Below are 17162 nucleotides of genomic sequence, written 5' to 3'. Positions count from 1 at the left end.
TACTACAGCAAAATATAATTTTATTTAATAGTTTCATAGTTAAAAACTAACAATATAAAATGGCTCAAAAATCAGTTAATTGGTTTGGAACAACTACACTGGTGATTCATTCGCTTCAACTTAGTAAGACCACTGAATCACTCGTAGTAATATGCAACTATTTCAATTAGTTTTCGAGATAATTTAGAAAATTTATTTAATTTATTTAAGTATAAGTTTTCGTATACATTAAGGCATTTTACTTATTCAATAGCTCTTGTTATATTTAGAATATTCAAACAACTCGGTTCTTTATCGGAATATAAAAATAAATATTAAATTTAAACATAGTGCTTTCTACTTAATTAAAAAAAAAGAAAAGAAAAAGTCTTCTATGTCGCCCATTATAAAATTAAATTCTTTGTTTTCATTTAAATTCCTTTGATTTCGAACCTTTATATCTTCATATAATTTATTAGATTTAACCAAAAAAATAATAATAAAATCACTAGTTTATTTGATGGAATTTATATTATTTTATGTTCATTCATTACACAAACTTATATAATTAAATATTGTTTTATATATCAACTGTTACCCGTACATGCAACACAGCATCCTTTAAGTCTGCCATGTGGCAACAGACAAATCATTCTTTGAATGACTCCACAGCCATTTAAAGAAACACGCACACCCCTGCATAGTGATGAACATTGTAGCTGTAGGTGATAAGAATGGCATTCACTAATCAGCATTTTTAGGCTGCATTTCAATAGGCTACGCATATGACATTTCTTTGCTCGCAGCACCTTTTACCCCATAAACTTTTTATTTACTAAATCCTTTACCGCATTCTTTGAATAGCGTATACACAAATTTTGGAGTCAATCGGCTTATTGGTTGGAACCACAGAGTCTTCTGAATAGGACAACTTTAATTATGATCACCCTGTATATTAATATCCTTTCGACATTCTCAGCTTTCGTTGTCACGTGTCAAACAGAATGGTTTGCGGCAATTATTATTGTTTATCAACTTCAGTTTATATACATCAGTAATCATAATAGATTAATGTAGTTTAACACAGAAAATATTATTATTAACTGGTAATGTGAAAGCGAATAAAATGACTGAAAATACCAAAAGATATTAATATAAAATAAAATATATTTTTGATAAATTTTACTTGTAAAAATCACACAATATAATTGTTTAATTAAGTGTTATACGCTTTGTAAGACGTTGGAAAAATCAGCATATTAAATTTAATTTTATCGTTAAGATGTAAACCGGGTATTAATATTAATAGTATAATTATTTTAAATATAACATTTTAATTATGATATAAATTATCGTAAACAATATTCTATTGCTTTTTTAAATTATATATTGAATCATCTCTGCGCCTTATCCTCCGCTACTATAATTGCCGTCGTTACTGTTTTGTAAACTGTATCATCATCTTTATTACATCATTTATCATCGTGTCATTTATCGATTTTACTTTGAAACTCTGGTTCTTTTTAAATATGTAATAATTTATAAGAGATAACACAGGTTTTACTTAAAAACAAAGTTTATTTAAGTGCCTAATTTATTTAAATCTGTTTATTTGAATTAGTTTCAGTCTCAATTAGATGGATTGTTTGCTATATTGTTTTTATTATATCATAATATAGATACATATAATAAATATTTGATAACAAGATATTTAATAATTTAATTTTGATATATTTTAATATTTATATTAACATTTATACTTTAAAATATTCTCTATTTAATAGTATAAAAGTTATCGGCATTGTAGTGTGGACTTGATAACTGAATACGTTTTAATTTTCTTCTCATCATTCTAGATGATGGAGTTTGATCATAGACCTATTACAAGAAAAAATTTATATTAGTATTCAAGTATCAATAAAAAATTAGTATATTTATCAAGTAGAAAAAATAAAAATCTTTGCTTTAATAATCTCATTAGGTCGATGAGAAAGCATCGATGTTAAACAAAGAGAAATAGGTTGATAGGTTTAAGCTATCCCCCTATTTAAAATACATTGTACTATAATAATTTTCCTTCTTTATTTTATATTGAAACGTCAACTTTACTAATGATATAATATATAACATAACAGGTACAGTACATAATACGTGATTATAAATTGTACCATTTTCTATCTTCACTAATACTTTCAACTTGTATTTTAAGTTGATAATGTTTATGTTCTAAAAACACTGAGGTATAATCTATAACCATTAGCTGTTGTTTATCAATCAAAGTTTCCATCAACATCTGAAAAATGTTTAAAGTTATACGATTTATTACACTTTATTCTTAATTATTTCTATGTTTTATAGTCTTTACTATTCGATTAGTAAGTGACTGACGTAGTCGAATAAACAGTGTTTTTGATGATTTCAATAATTGAATGATCTCCAGAATAATAAAACAAAGAAATAATCGTCGATGATGTTTAGAATACCAATAAAGGTAGCTTTGAATTATTTATTCTGCTCACTACTGTATAATATTACTATAATACTAATACCGTATTAAGACATCCTGTCTCATATTCTTCCTCATTTCTCTTTATAAAAATCTATAAATAAGATGGTTTTTACTGTGTTAGAAAAATGATACGCAGAATACTCGACAGACAGCTAGAAAAATCTAGTAAACTAGACAGGTGTTCTTCAACTTGACTACTTGGAAGCGAACGAATAAAAATAACAAGACAAGCAAAAAGTCTATAAAACGAACTAACAAATAATAAAACATCAATCAGACACAATTAATCTAAAAAGAGCGAACGTATGACATCACAATGGACATCCAACAATGAACAGGCAAACAGCAAACAGACATACAGACATTAGATGGATAGATCTTGAAGATATTAATTCTTTTATTTATAGTGTTAAAATAAGATATAAATACTTTAAAATTCCGTAAAGAAATTATATTTTATTTTATAATCATTTGAAATACTTAAGGTTAATCTACCTGACAATTTACTATTGAGCTCGATGTATTCATTCTTCCGACGAATTTATGTCTCGTTAGCTATTATGAATATCATACCATAACATAATTTAGTGATTTGAAGTATTTGAAATCATAAATTAAAATCAATTAAGGTGTCGAGAAGCGATAATTAATATTGAGAAGTGAAAATCATTCGTATATTTCAGCTAGAGTACTCGAAATATCTCGTAATGATTGAAAGATCAATTAATCTATATGCAAATTATCTCATTACTAAATTGTAAATTGAAGAAAACTTCCTGAAGACCTTTTAAAACTCGTCAACAAGGGCATGGTTCTAACCTGTTATTTATTCCAAAAAAAAAAAAAATAGTATTAAAATTAATACACGAAAATTAGAACTCACCCATATTCCATCATTAGCGCAAGATTCGAAAATAGCAGCGTGACCTTTATAGAGGCCATCTTCTCGAAGAAATGTAGCAATTGCAGTCCATATTGGAATCTTAAAACATTCAGATAACACCTAAATAGTAATGTTTATAATAATTTATTTCTTCTTAATTTAAAAAATAATTAGAATTTAAGATAATTCATTAAAAATATACACATATAATGCGACGAGAATACAAAAAAAACACACACACATACACTTCCAACATAAATGAAGATTGTTTTCTTTCCTTTTCTTCCATTTTATTCTACTGAATAATGGATGTAATCTAATATTAGATTATCACATTGGATCCTCTAAATCACATAGTCTACTACAGAATGATAAAAACGTCTAACTATATGAGATGCTTAGTGGCATATCAATGGGATATTAAACGAACAGGATTTCGGATAAACTAATAAACCATTTGATTTAATTTACTTTCTTTACAGAGAAAAATTATTATTTATATCAATAAATTTGCTTCGTATACTATTATTAAATGTATTAAAATAGAAAATCACATTGGATCCTCCAAATCACATAGTCTACTANTTAATAGTTTTTAAGAAACTGAAGATTCTTTTAACTTCTTCTTCATCTATCCTTCATCAAAAACAGGCGACACTCGAAATAAAATGATTTTCTACTATAGATATTGAAGTAAAAATCAACAATAAACTTTTTAATCGGAGTACAAGGATTTTCTTTTATTATTTTATTACAATCGAGAATGCAACTATAGTAAAACCTGTCTAAAACGGAGCTGAATAAAGTGAAAACCTGTATAAACGGTACGAAGGTCTTTGTAAACAATGGATCAGTTTATCTTATAGTTTATTTGATATTTTCAATTCGAAAGAGAAGAAAATATATAAATATGATTGCTATTTTATTATTTTAAGATCTTTTTTCCTCACTCGAAGATTCAATTTTGTGTCTGTTCTGTGTTTGGACTGGAACCAAATACTGTACTTGTCTTCTAGTATTTAGACACGAATAAACATTAGTTATTATTATATTATCTATTTAAAATGATTTTAAATTTTGGATTCGGAGACGTTTAAATGTCCAGAAATGTAAAAAAAAAATTTGATGGTTTTTCTTTGTTTGTGGGCACGATTTTATTCATCCATTTTGAAGCTTAATAACTCCTGTGCGTTTTGTCGAATATTTATGAAATTTTCAAGGAAGGTTTGTGTATTAGGAGGATTTATACTGTTAAATTTTTAGTTAAAGGTCGAAGGAATGGGAGGAATGGGGAGATAGAGAGAGTCATCATGTGTCGTATCTGGGGTAGAGCTTAATTAATGAAGATTTTACTCTTTTATTGTCGGTAAATTTAACATTGCTGGATTTTTAATATTTCATTAAACTTTGAATTAGCGCCTTCACTCGTTTGCCTTTGGAATTGGTACTAAATTGTAATGCGTCAATCAATAAAAAATGTATATAGTATCTCAGAAAGTAATTCTAATTTAAACCATGTTTCATTATAATTAATTTGTTTTTTTCCGTACTAATTGCCTTAAAATTGTTGCAATAACCAGATAAGACCATTCCGTTCTTGTGGCTCTTCCTGAGATTAAGATAAACATAACAGTTTTTCCTGGTATTAGTTAACTTTCAATTGTTTCTACCAACGTTTGTAACTAATATTTTTCGTTTTCCTTTATTTTCTTTTTCAACAATCTGTGAGAATATTATTTTCTTTCACTTATTCCCCTCCATACTTGAACTTTAACATTCAATTAAACAATTGGCATCCTCTAACTTCTCCTTAGGAATAGCATTTGACACTAAATTCGCCTTTAGTTTGCGTGTTAATAATTGCAATGCTGAAGTGATAAATTATAAAGTATGCGATATTTTTATTGTTGACATTTTTAAAATACTTGTTGGAACAGGCAAAACTGTCGTGACATTTCGAATTACAGCATATTCCATGCATTTGTATTCATATTTTGTCAAAAGGCATTTTCCTTCGCAGGTGCATCTCTTGTACCCTTTACCACGATTTTCTGGCACACTCGCCAAGCGATACAATAGCATCGGGAGAAGTTCCCGACGCTATTGTACTACTTTCTCTTGTAAAACGAAAGTCACTTGACAAATGACAAACTTATGCCTCGAATACTTTCAGCCAATCGGCCCTTCGCAGTGCCAAATCTCTCCATCAGCATCACCCGCAGAATGACCCCTAGAATGTTCCTGGAGTTACCCCTTCTTCTGTCTACATCAGGAACTCGCAGTTTAATGATGTCTGTCTCATCTTTGCTTGAGCCTGCAATGCACTTTTGGCATCTTCTCTCTCTCTTTCTTAATATTGTTGATCTTATTAGTAATAAGATTCTCCACTGAATTGCCCTCCATCCTATCTCATCTTCCTCATCTCATTTAACTGTACGACTGAGACAGGTTCAACTTGCAGATTTATTATTTTAATCAGAGGATGCTAGTTATTGTTCATAATAACAAGTTAATGTGATTAATTTTACAAAAGCTTGAATAATTTATCGCAATCAAAACTATATACAATACCCGGTGATTATGCATATTCATCAGATTTATCGATTTAACCGTAGCATATATAATAATTATAGAAAAACCTGTCCAAAACGGAACCTGAATAAAGCGGAAACTTGCATAAACGGGAAAAACTCCTCCGAATTACCGTAACAATTTAGATTGCTTATTGATGTTGTAGTTGTTGGTAATATCTGTACCTATTTAAGAGCCGTAGCTAAGATTAAATATATAAAATTAGCACGTTTTCATGCTTAATATATCCTTAATTCAAGTTTGAAGTAAATTTACTTATTTATTTTGTAAAAAGAAATCACCAACGATAAACCATACTTTCCCTCTGTTTTATATAGCCTAATAAACGTGAACGTGATAAAGGATTTCACATGGCAGGAGGAGGAATTGGGTATTTTGGAAACAAAATAAACACTTAAATTTACAAAAGATTTCAAAATCGTAACCTTTTGTTAATTATTGGAGACGTTTTTTTAATGTTTTGTTATTTGAAAGCATTTCATTCATACGAATTTCACGAGTTTTGAGGTTCACAAGTCTCTTGATAGTCGGATCGTGTGAAATTTCCTTGAAAATTTATTAGTATTTCTAGAGTATAAAGTGATAAATGTATATGAATAAACACGTTCAACTTAAATTTCTTTGAGAAAGTTTGTTTAAATAAAATATAGAGACAAGGAAAAAGAAAGGAAATGACAAATAAGAGGAAAAACGTATTGTAACATACGTGGACAGCAATAAATGTTTAATAGTTTTTAAGAAACTGAAGATTCTTTTAACTTCTTCTTCATCTATCCTTCATCAAAAACAGGCGACACTCGAAATAAAATGATTTTCTACTATAGATATTGAAGTAAAAATCAACAATAAACTTTTTAATCGGAGTACAAGGATTTTCTTTTATTATTTTATTACAATCGAGAATGCAACTATAGTAAAACCTGTCTAAAACGGAGCTGAATAAAGTGAAAACCTGTATAAACGGACAAAACTCTTCGGTGATTTTTTGGGTTTAAAAAAAAAAAATACACATTCAAAACGGAAACCTGTCAAACCGGAAAAAAATATTCCGTTTTACACAAGTTTTACCGTAATTATTATATAATCTGGCACGTAAAATGTCAGTAAATTTTCTTTATTATTAATTCTGTTAACGCATGAAATTATTACTAAATGATTCAAGTTTAATAAATATCAAAACATGTAAATCTGTTTTAATATTAATTAAAGGATTTCAACTTCTTAGAGAAACATGGAATTATAAGATAGAAATCCGATATTTCATGTATGCAAATTATTATGACATTGATGGATTAAGTAAAGTAATTAATTAAGAGAAATTATTATTAACTTTCGTATAATAAATAATTATTTTACATCATTATAATTTAAATACAAAAAAAAAAGTAGTTTACATAACATTATGCTAATGAGTGAAAAGTTCTGAATGGAATATAAAAGATATACAATTTATTAATTATTAATGAATTTTATTTGATTAATAGATCAATAACGAAATTATTAACACGGTAAAACCTGTATAAACCGAAATAGGCCCCCAGCAAGAGCATTTGGCTCCGGCCAAATGCTCTTGCTGGGGGCCTATTTCGGTTGCTCTTGCTGGGGACCTATTTGTTGGGGCCTATGCTCTTGCTGGGGGCCTATTTGCTGGGGGCCAAATGCTCTTGCTGGCTCCCTTAGTGAGATGGCTGTTCACCCTCTCTTATTCATTTTAGTTTTATATAATAGTATTTTTTGACAGGAATTCTTCTGTATACAATAAAATATCGAATTTTTTAAAATGTTTTGTGTATTATACTTCAACTATTATAAACACTTCACAAATATATAAAAGGAAATTATTCTTCGACTCACCCTCTCTATTTTCCTGCACGATGGCTCGATCAATATACTGTATGCATTATGATACAGTTTCAAAAGCAAGCTACAAAATATATTGATTTCTCTTTTTTTATTTATATTAAATAAGTAATATATATATATATATTATCTTGTAGCGGAAAGTATAATTCACGTATTATATATGAAAATATAGAGGCAATTGCTTTGTAATTCATTACACCCTGTTGCTATTCTTTAGATATTAGGAACAGTTCATAAAACGTACAGTAGTAAACAACCATTGATACTTATTCATTTCTTCGATGACATTCCAGATCTATTGGGATATAGAAAATAGCGTGTAATCAAATACTTCTGAACAGCAGTATTTAACATTAAGAATCCTTGTAAATGCCGTAATATAAAAGTATAGGATAGTTATTTTCTGTCCTTCACTAGTAGCATTAATTACTATTCGTTATGCTTTGAAGAATAAAATTAAATTATTCATTACAATTTTATTTTATTCATTAAATAAAACTTGCATACAATTGTATGAAAAAGTAATTACTTCTATATCGATCGAATTGTTATTGGAATGTCTGATTTATTGAAAAAACTTGAAAGTTTACTCTCTATAATTACGTATGGTTATGTTATATTGACGAGTAATGCTTCCATTAATAACGGGTGTTCAATATTAAAAGAAATACATAAACAATGCGAAAAATAACACGCAAAAAATATAAACAATAAAGGCATAAAATGACGTACATACAAATAAATACAATAATAAAATCGCCACATCGGTTGCAAAGCATTTATATGGGGACACGATTTTATTCACACAATTTGAAGCTTAATAACTCCAGTACCTTTTGTCGAAAAATTTTGTAGGGAGGTTTGTGTATTAGAAGGATTGTTTCTATTAAATTTTATGACATGTATAATATCTTACTATAATTATATGCTTGAGAGTGCCTAGTTTCGAATTATGCCAGTAGCAATTCTGAGGTGTTGAGAATGTCATGTAATATTAACTCATTGAATAGACTCATTAAACTCGTACCTTCAGTACATTTATATTTCTAATCTGATCGAGATTAATAACAATAGAACTCATCACTAAGTCATAATCTTCGCTAATATCTCTATACGTCTTGAGAAACTTTATGCTTTATTATTACCTGAAACAATAAAGAAGTAAATACGAGTTCGTTTCCCTATTGTTCCGGGATACTAAAAACTAGTTCTGTAATTTATTTATCTTAATAGTTATAAAAATAAATGAAAAATATAATAAATTCAATAACTTGGTATGTTATTTTTACTTTTTCTCATTATATGAAGCACGTAACTTAATATTATTACAACACAAAACTAGGCAACACAGTAATCAATCTTAATAGTGTTTATAAATAAGTGGGTCTATTGATCTTATGATGTCCTGTCTGAAATTTTTTGTATCAGATAAAAGAAGAGTGTAATTTAATTCTAGTATATATTAGGTATGTACACATATAAGTTACGATATATTTATAATAAATAACAAAGGAATATGTTACACATACACATATATATCTGGTACTTTTCTTTATATAATAAAACAAACAATAAGACGATCGTTATAGTAAACCGATACCCATTTCAATTAACTCTATTCTCTATTATTTCATCTAGAGTCAATAAACTTAATTGAATTTATAGTTAATTACGATACTCTATTAATCTAACATTTGTATTGCATAATTGACTCTATTGTAGTATGAATATTCATTCATACTACAATAGATTCTAAAAAATTTGGAGGGTTTTCTGTGTGGGTGGACATGATTATGTTAACCCAATTTGAAGCTTAATAATGCCTATGTTTTTTGTCGAAATCTTCTGAAATTTTGCAAAGAGATTTGTGTATTAGGAGCATTAATGCTATTAAATTTTAATGGTTAAAGGTCAAGAAGGTAAGGAGATAGAGGGGAGTCACTTGTCATATCTCGAGTGGGATCGGACTTACAAGTTTTTAAAAACCTCATTTGTACCCTCAAAATTAAGTTTTTTTTCCGTTTTATAATAATTAATAATATAATTTTTTTTAAATATCATAAAAGATGTCGGCACAAACAATTTTAAAGTTTAGCCGGAAAAGTTACGCAACTCGTAGCTGGATTTTTTGTAATGTGTTAAGAATAATGGTAGAGATTCAGATACCTTAAACTCACTTAACTTTTGGAGTGATGAAATTCAGCAGGTAGTATTCTCTTGGCATTTGGTATCGTAGATACGCCTGACAGAATGATGGACCGATAATTACGACTCATTATTACAAAGCGTGGTTTCCTATTGATCTATGAACCAAAAATGATGTTTCTTATGCCAGACTAGACAGGGCGGTAACATTCATTGGTCAAAGCGATTAGTACGGTGAATAATTAAAGTGATATATGTCATTTCAATTTATATAGCTCTCTTCGCACTTTATTAATATCCACTTTTCTCTTCATAATAAGAATTAGTACTTCTCTTCATACAAATATAGTTACCTCTTTCTCTTCTCTTATAAGTCAGCTCAGAACATCAATTGATAAGCCGATTATCTTTCACTTTCCTTCATATATTCTAGTTTGTTTCGTAGCGGTTTTAGTTACTGCCTCCCAGATAAACAGTTTATTTAATAAGAATATTTCAGTTTTTTTTATGTTTCTATTTATAGATTGTACAAGGTGATTCAGTAAGAGTTGAAGGATTTGTTTTGTTAATAAAAACTTTATTTTATCTCGAAATTCAATTTTTATTTCGCCAATGTAATCCTGCGAAATGAGAAATTAGGAATGGAAGACAATATCATGTCAAGTCAAAGTCGCAAGATCTGGTAGGCCAGTTGCAGAAAGTGCAAAGTTTCACGCTCTGTATGACATGTTGCCACCATCCTTCAGGAACCACGTGTCAATATCATCGAGTTCTGGCCATAAAAAGTTAGTGATCGTGTCACCACATCGTTCACCATTCACTGTTGAACTTCTTTCTTTGGACTACGTGAAAAAGAAAGTGTTTGTACGCCGACAATCCAGAAACTACGAAACACCCGAAAAACAACATCCTCAAGACGAAATAGAGCTCAGTATCTCAAAATAAATGTCACCAAAAGATTAATAGTTTGCAAGAAAAGTAAAGACGGCCATTTTCACAATATTATCTTCCACTCCTAATTACTTATCCCTTAGGATTACATTGGTCTAATAAAAATTAATTTCCGAGATAAAATGAAGTTTTTATTAACAAAATAAATCTTGCAACCTTTATTGAATCACCCTACATTATTAATTATTGATCTATCACATTGATTACTGAAGCATCGTACATTAACTGATGACTATGAGACAGTTACATTGCAAGACCTTTGATCAAAGATCTTGAATTGTCAACCATACTTTCTTCTTCTCAAATGCCCGTGATCATATTTATATTCATGTATCACACGTGGTTATATTTATAGTTATAAATATTTTTACTCAAATAGTTAAAGAAAAGTTCGTTAATTGTCAGTAAACACTACACTTTGTCGTATAATTCAGTATTTACATTTTCATAAATATTTACTTTATACATTTTATATATGAAGTAAATATACATAAGCACACATTAAAAGTAAATATTTACTAAATTTAACATTATATATTATTTTTATTATTTAATATTATTAATAGTATAGTCATAATTCATAATAATAGTCGTAAAGTGAGGTCTATTGTATATATTATGTACAGTACATATTTATACATACATACATATAATATAACCTTGCTTTACTACTATTATAACTACATGACACTTTATACTTTCTCTATATCTGTATCTATGTTTTATTACATAGTTCTGTGCTGTTAAATGTTTTATAGCTCTGTGTAACATTATATAGTTGAAAGTATTATTTATTATAATATTATAACCTATAAAAGACATTTATAAATGTGTGTGGGTGTATGAAATATTTCACTCTACTTAAAAAAAAAAAACATTGTTTTACACTCCTACTGAATAATAGATAATAATTACCAAAGCTTTTAAAGTCGTTCTAGAAGCCAAATATATCATAAAATGGTGTTGTTTACTACTATTATGAGTATTATTAAGATTTTAGTGATGAAGAAATCCATAAATAATTTATTACTTACTGCAGTTTAATATTTTTCAAGGTATCCTAAGTCCAAAACTAAGGGGTCATTTTTTGATCCTCTGTTATATATAACAGCAGGGAAAGTAAAAATTAAAAAAAAAATCACGTTAATTAATTAATATCTATTGAAATACCCCAAGCATTTTAATCAAATTTATGCTGTTTAATAAGGAAATAATCCTTATAACGGGTATTGTTTTCAATATTTATAATTATTCTACATTCTAGAGTTAAGGAATTTATTAACTAATATATTATAATATTAAAAATTAAATTTTTAATATAGGGATTTATGAATTATTAATTCTTAACCAATTTTAAATTATAAAATCGAATTATCGAATTTGCTATTTATAAATAAATAAAAAGGGGGTCTTTTTATTGAAATTTTATTAAAAATGAATCAGCTAACTTAGAAAAAACTTCTTATTTATATCTTTTCCCTATTTTTTTATACGCGAATCGGGAAAAACTAGATTTCATAATTCACTAAAGTGCTTCAAAAAAAAAAGCACTTTTTATACTCACGTGTTGTCCTTTTTTCCATTCTGTAGTGGAACGGCTTCTAAGAGAAGAACACAATCTTCGTAAGAGGCCAACAGCATTCCTAGAACACGTTACACTAAGCCATATATTCCCAGAATAAGGTACAGGATTTTGACACCTGATATAACATTTTATACCTAAAAATAAAAATTAAAAAAGTGTTTTTTTTTTTAAATATCATAAAAGATGTCGGCACAAACAATTTTAAAGTTTAGCCGGAAAAGTTACGCAACTCGTAGCTGGATTTTTTGTAATGTGTTAAGAATAATGGTAGAGATTCAGATACCTTAAACTCACTTAACTTTTGGAGTGATGAAATTCAGCAGGTAGTATTCTCTTGGCATTTGGTATCGTAGATACGCCTGACAGAATGATGGACCGATAATTACGACTCATTATTACAAAGCGTGGTTTCCTATTGATCTATGAACCAAAAATGATGTTTCTTATGCCAGACTAGACAGGGCGGTAACATTCATTGGTCAAAGCGATTAGTACGGTGAATAATTAAAGTGATATATGTCATTTCAATTTATATAGCTCTCTTCGCACTTTATTAATATCCACTTTTCTCTTCATAATGAGAATTAGTACTTCTCTTCATACAAATATAGTTACCTCTTTCTCTTCTCTTATAAGTCAGCTCAGAACATCANTAATGGGGGAGTGTTTTTTTTTCTATACATTAAATGCTACAATACAACAACACATAATACATAACAATACATAACAATAGAAGATAAATAAAACGAGACTTTTCAAACATATAGCCCTAATTCTGTCATTTGTCACATAACTTAGACAATCTCTATATATATATATATATAACTTATTAAGCTAATTTTTAAAATATAAAATAATTTTTCTAGTCCCTATATCCCTATACCTTATATATAAGCATTACAGGTATTATAGATTACATAATTACATAAATATAATCTACCAGCGATGGTATGTTATATTTATATATAATTATGTAACCTATAATATATTTATGCAATATTTGTAATAATTTGTCTAGTTTTCTAGTCACCTTTTTTTTTTAAATAGGGAAATACTTACCTTGTATTAGAACGAACAGTAATAGAATGCATATATGAATACGATAGAACATTTAACCAACAAATTTTATCTAATAATACGAAGTTCTATAATCGTTGTATCGTTTCTTCCTGATTCAGGTCTCATCAATACAAGCATTCATAAAAGAATATCTATGTCGATATACGAAATGAATCTGCTATGTCACGCTTTGTCGCAATTATAGGTTAATACATGATATAAAACGATTTATTATTTTTTTTTTCGAAAGGATATACATTTGTANACTTAATAGTCACATGAACAGACTGTCAATTAAAAAATATTTGCAAAACTAAGTCATTTCTTCAATATTGGGAGTTCATGAACTATTGTATATGTAATTATAGGGGAAGGGTTTGCTAAAAATACATTATTGTTCAGTACATAACAGGAAGGGATGGAGTCAAAAGTGGCTCAAAAACTGTACACACAATTAATGGACAGCCATACATCATCTTTTTGTTGATATTTTAATATTTAATTATCTGGATGATAAGTAGTATTTAAATAATTAAAAGTTTGACAATAAAGAATACCAAGTAATCAATGATGCAATTCACCTTTATAAAAGAAAAAAAAAAAGACCTAAATGTCACTAGTCACATGTTCTATATTTGCTCCTATAACTTTTTCTATTATTGAATAAATTTCTATTTTCTTTTCATTTTAAATAAATAAAATACAGTAAAATAATCGATTTTTCATGAAATATATCAGTCGTATTTTCCTTAATTATTAAATTCGTTTCCTGTTTTAAATAACATGTCATTTGTAAAGTAGTGTTCCCTCTTTTTTATATATATATAAATTTTTAGAATGTTAAAGATAATCTATAATATAATAATGATAATATTTTCGTCTTTACATGTACGGATAAACCGACTTAATTCAAAGCGAGTTGTTGGATTGCCGTTGCTATAGGCGACGACCCCATCTTCGGACGTCATTTGATCACGTGGTATGTAGTTAATATAGCTGTAGCAATATCCGATTATTTAACCAATATGCGTCACTTGTTGAATAAATAAGAGGGGGGGAAGAAAAAAAGAAAGTTTTCGTTTTCATAATTATATATTATAGATTTTAACCGAGTTTAAAAACAACTTTAAAAATTTCTAAGTTTATAAGACGGTGTTGTCCATATAAATTTATAAAAGATTTAAATAATGTTTTCGTCTCCTAATCTTAAATATACCTTTTTAGGTTATATTTATCATTAAAGTAGTTAAATAATATAAAGAAATTAATTAAAATTATACAAAATTAATATTAGAGCAAAGGGGGAAACCAACATGGCTTCAAAAGTAAGATTTCAAATGATTAATTCTATTGCATTTCTTATGTATTAAGAGCAAATCTCTTAATTGTTTTTATGAATTTTTTATTACTTTAAATGTATAATAAAAATTAAAAACGAGGTTAAAATAATTTCAATAATTATAAAGGCCCCAAAAACACACGTCGCATTTAGACTCGTTCAGGCCCTAAGTTATAACGTGTGTAATAGGCCTTTTTCTTGTCTATAAAATAACAATAAATTGAAAATCGTGAGGTCTCTTACTCTTCTATCGAAAGGATTCAGCTTTAGCTTGTTTAATTTGTGTTTGTGTGTAAGGGGAGAATACGATCCTAATGATCCAGGCCTCTCTGTATTTGTGAGAACGTTTTCCTTGTAATTTCAAAAAGAAATAGTGTAAAATTACATCGTAATCTTGTCTTACTTTCTATTAAATTCACTAATATTTTAATTTAAATCTGTATTTTTCTGTGTAATTTTTAAAAATTATTTTGTTAATTTTTATAGATTTTTTTTTCAGCAAAATTTGAAAGAATCAAACACAAATTACATGCGAATAAGCATTTAAACTCATTTGAATCTACGTTAATATCTTTCGGAATGGTTTATAAAGGTTGAAATTAACGAGGCACTCGAATAAATTTGTATCTATTCGGTATAATATAACTATAACATCATCATTAGTCACATAATAGAAAATGCTTTATATTTATTAATTAGAAATTAGAAACATCATTAATTATATAATTGGATTCATTTTCGTGCTTTGAATCTTAAATAGAATTTAAAGAGAGTTTTGTTTAATTATTCTTTAAAATATATTTTAAAATTAAAATCGCATTTAAATTGCCAAATTCGAAAATTATCATTTAAATTTACAAGATGAGAAAATTTGAACCATTTGATAAGTTACCTTTTAAATTGTCTGTAGCTTTACAGGGATTTCACCTAATTAATTTAGTTTTCAATAATGGTCTTTAGAGTTTATCTTAATTGAATTCCGAAACGTATAGGACTCATTAATTTATTGTAAATTAAAACAACTCTATTTTTTTTCTTCTTTAAATATTAATTAATTCTGNACAAATATATTAATGATTTAATTTAATAAATTAAAATCTCTCATTTTCTAATTCATATTTTAAATTCTCTATAGTAATACTTTACACGTGAGTAGAATAGAAGATTATTATTATAACTAAACTTTAAGTATTGAATAGAATAAACCCACATAAATATATAGGATTAGAATCAAATTTGTATATAAGCTGAACTACTGTAATAAATTAGTTACAGTTCAACGTCTCACACACTTAAGGCCTGTTACTATGAGGCTATTAAAGCCTTTAAATTTATTATATTTAAGGCTTCTTATGTGTCGTGTGTGTAGATAAAATTCACTGCTGGCTTTAATTTTAGTAATTTTTTTTTTTACAAGTTTCTTTCGCTTCTTCATAACTTTTTCGACCTTGACTTTCGTCAGTTACTGTTTATCTTCGTTTATCCAATAGCAGAATGTTGCGTGGGTGGCGAACTTTGCCGCAATACGGTTGATGACAAGATTCAATCGTAAATCATTCTGAAAATTCCAACAATAACCACCACTTTCGCGAAATACACGGTGGAAATTTTAAAGGAAATGCTAAACAACTTTAGAAAGTTTGTAGAAAAACACGATGTAAATCAATAACAATAAATAACACTTTTATACTTAAACAATATTCTTCACGAATCACGCCTGAAGTGATTCATCTTTTCTTCCTTTTTTTTCTCCTCACCTCCCTCCTCCTCCTCCTCTTCTCGATAAATGAGAAATCATTCGGAGTAATCCTCATTGTATATAATAAAAATATAAAATATATGCGGCTTTTCTATACTCGTGAATCGATATGTCGTTGCTATCGTTTTATGATTGATTTCTGCCATTCATTCACATTTCGATAACTCAACGCTACCGAGAACAAAACTTTGATAATAATGAATGCTGCCTTTATATACGGGATAAAACGATAGATAATTCATCATTTGATATATCGATCTGTGTTAATTTAAAATTCATTTTTGTTCGGATATTATTAATAGAAAATAAATAGCTTCCAGGCAATAACCGAAATCCAATCAAATATTTCTAAAGATTGTTTAATTAAAAAAAAATGTCCTTAAAAATAAATTTTTATTTTGCTTCGTAGCAGGTATTCCCTCCTTTTATAAATCGTTCACCCCCTATCAGAGCTATATTTAATTCGTTAATGAAGAATAAGAGGATGAAATATAATAT

General features: G+C 27.9%; 1 protein-coding gene across 1 annotated transcript; it reads right to left on the bottom strand.

The window, feature by feature from the left end:
- Window positions 1–1697: 1697 nt before the first annotated feature.
- Window positions 1698–13736, bottom strand: LOC111613457. The gene is made up of 4 exons (XM_023354813.1): window positions 13567–13736; window positions 12487–12641; window positions 3372–3491; window positions 1698–1857 (listed from the first exon to the last, which is right to left on the bottom strand). Exons 1-4 carry the CDS (start codon window positions 13616–13618, stop codon window positions 1753–1755), a joined length of 432 nt encoding a protein of 143 aa, XP_023210581.1. The 5' UTR covers window positions 13619–13736; the 3' UTR covers window positions 1698–1752.
- Window positions 13737–17162: the final 3426 nt, after the last annotated feature.

This window comes from Centruroides sculpturatus, unplaced genomic scaffold (assembly GCF_000671375.1).
Source record: "Centruroides sculpturatus isolate CEXI.00-Female unplaced genomic scaffold, Cexi_2.0 scaffold1739, whole genome shotgun sequence".
Lineage (NCBI taxonomy): Eukaryota > Metazoa > Arthropoda > Arachnida > Scorpiones > Buthidae > Centruroides > Centruroides sculpturatus.
This window is presented reverse-complemented; position numbering and strand designations above follow the sequence as displayed.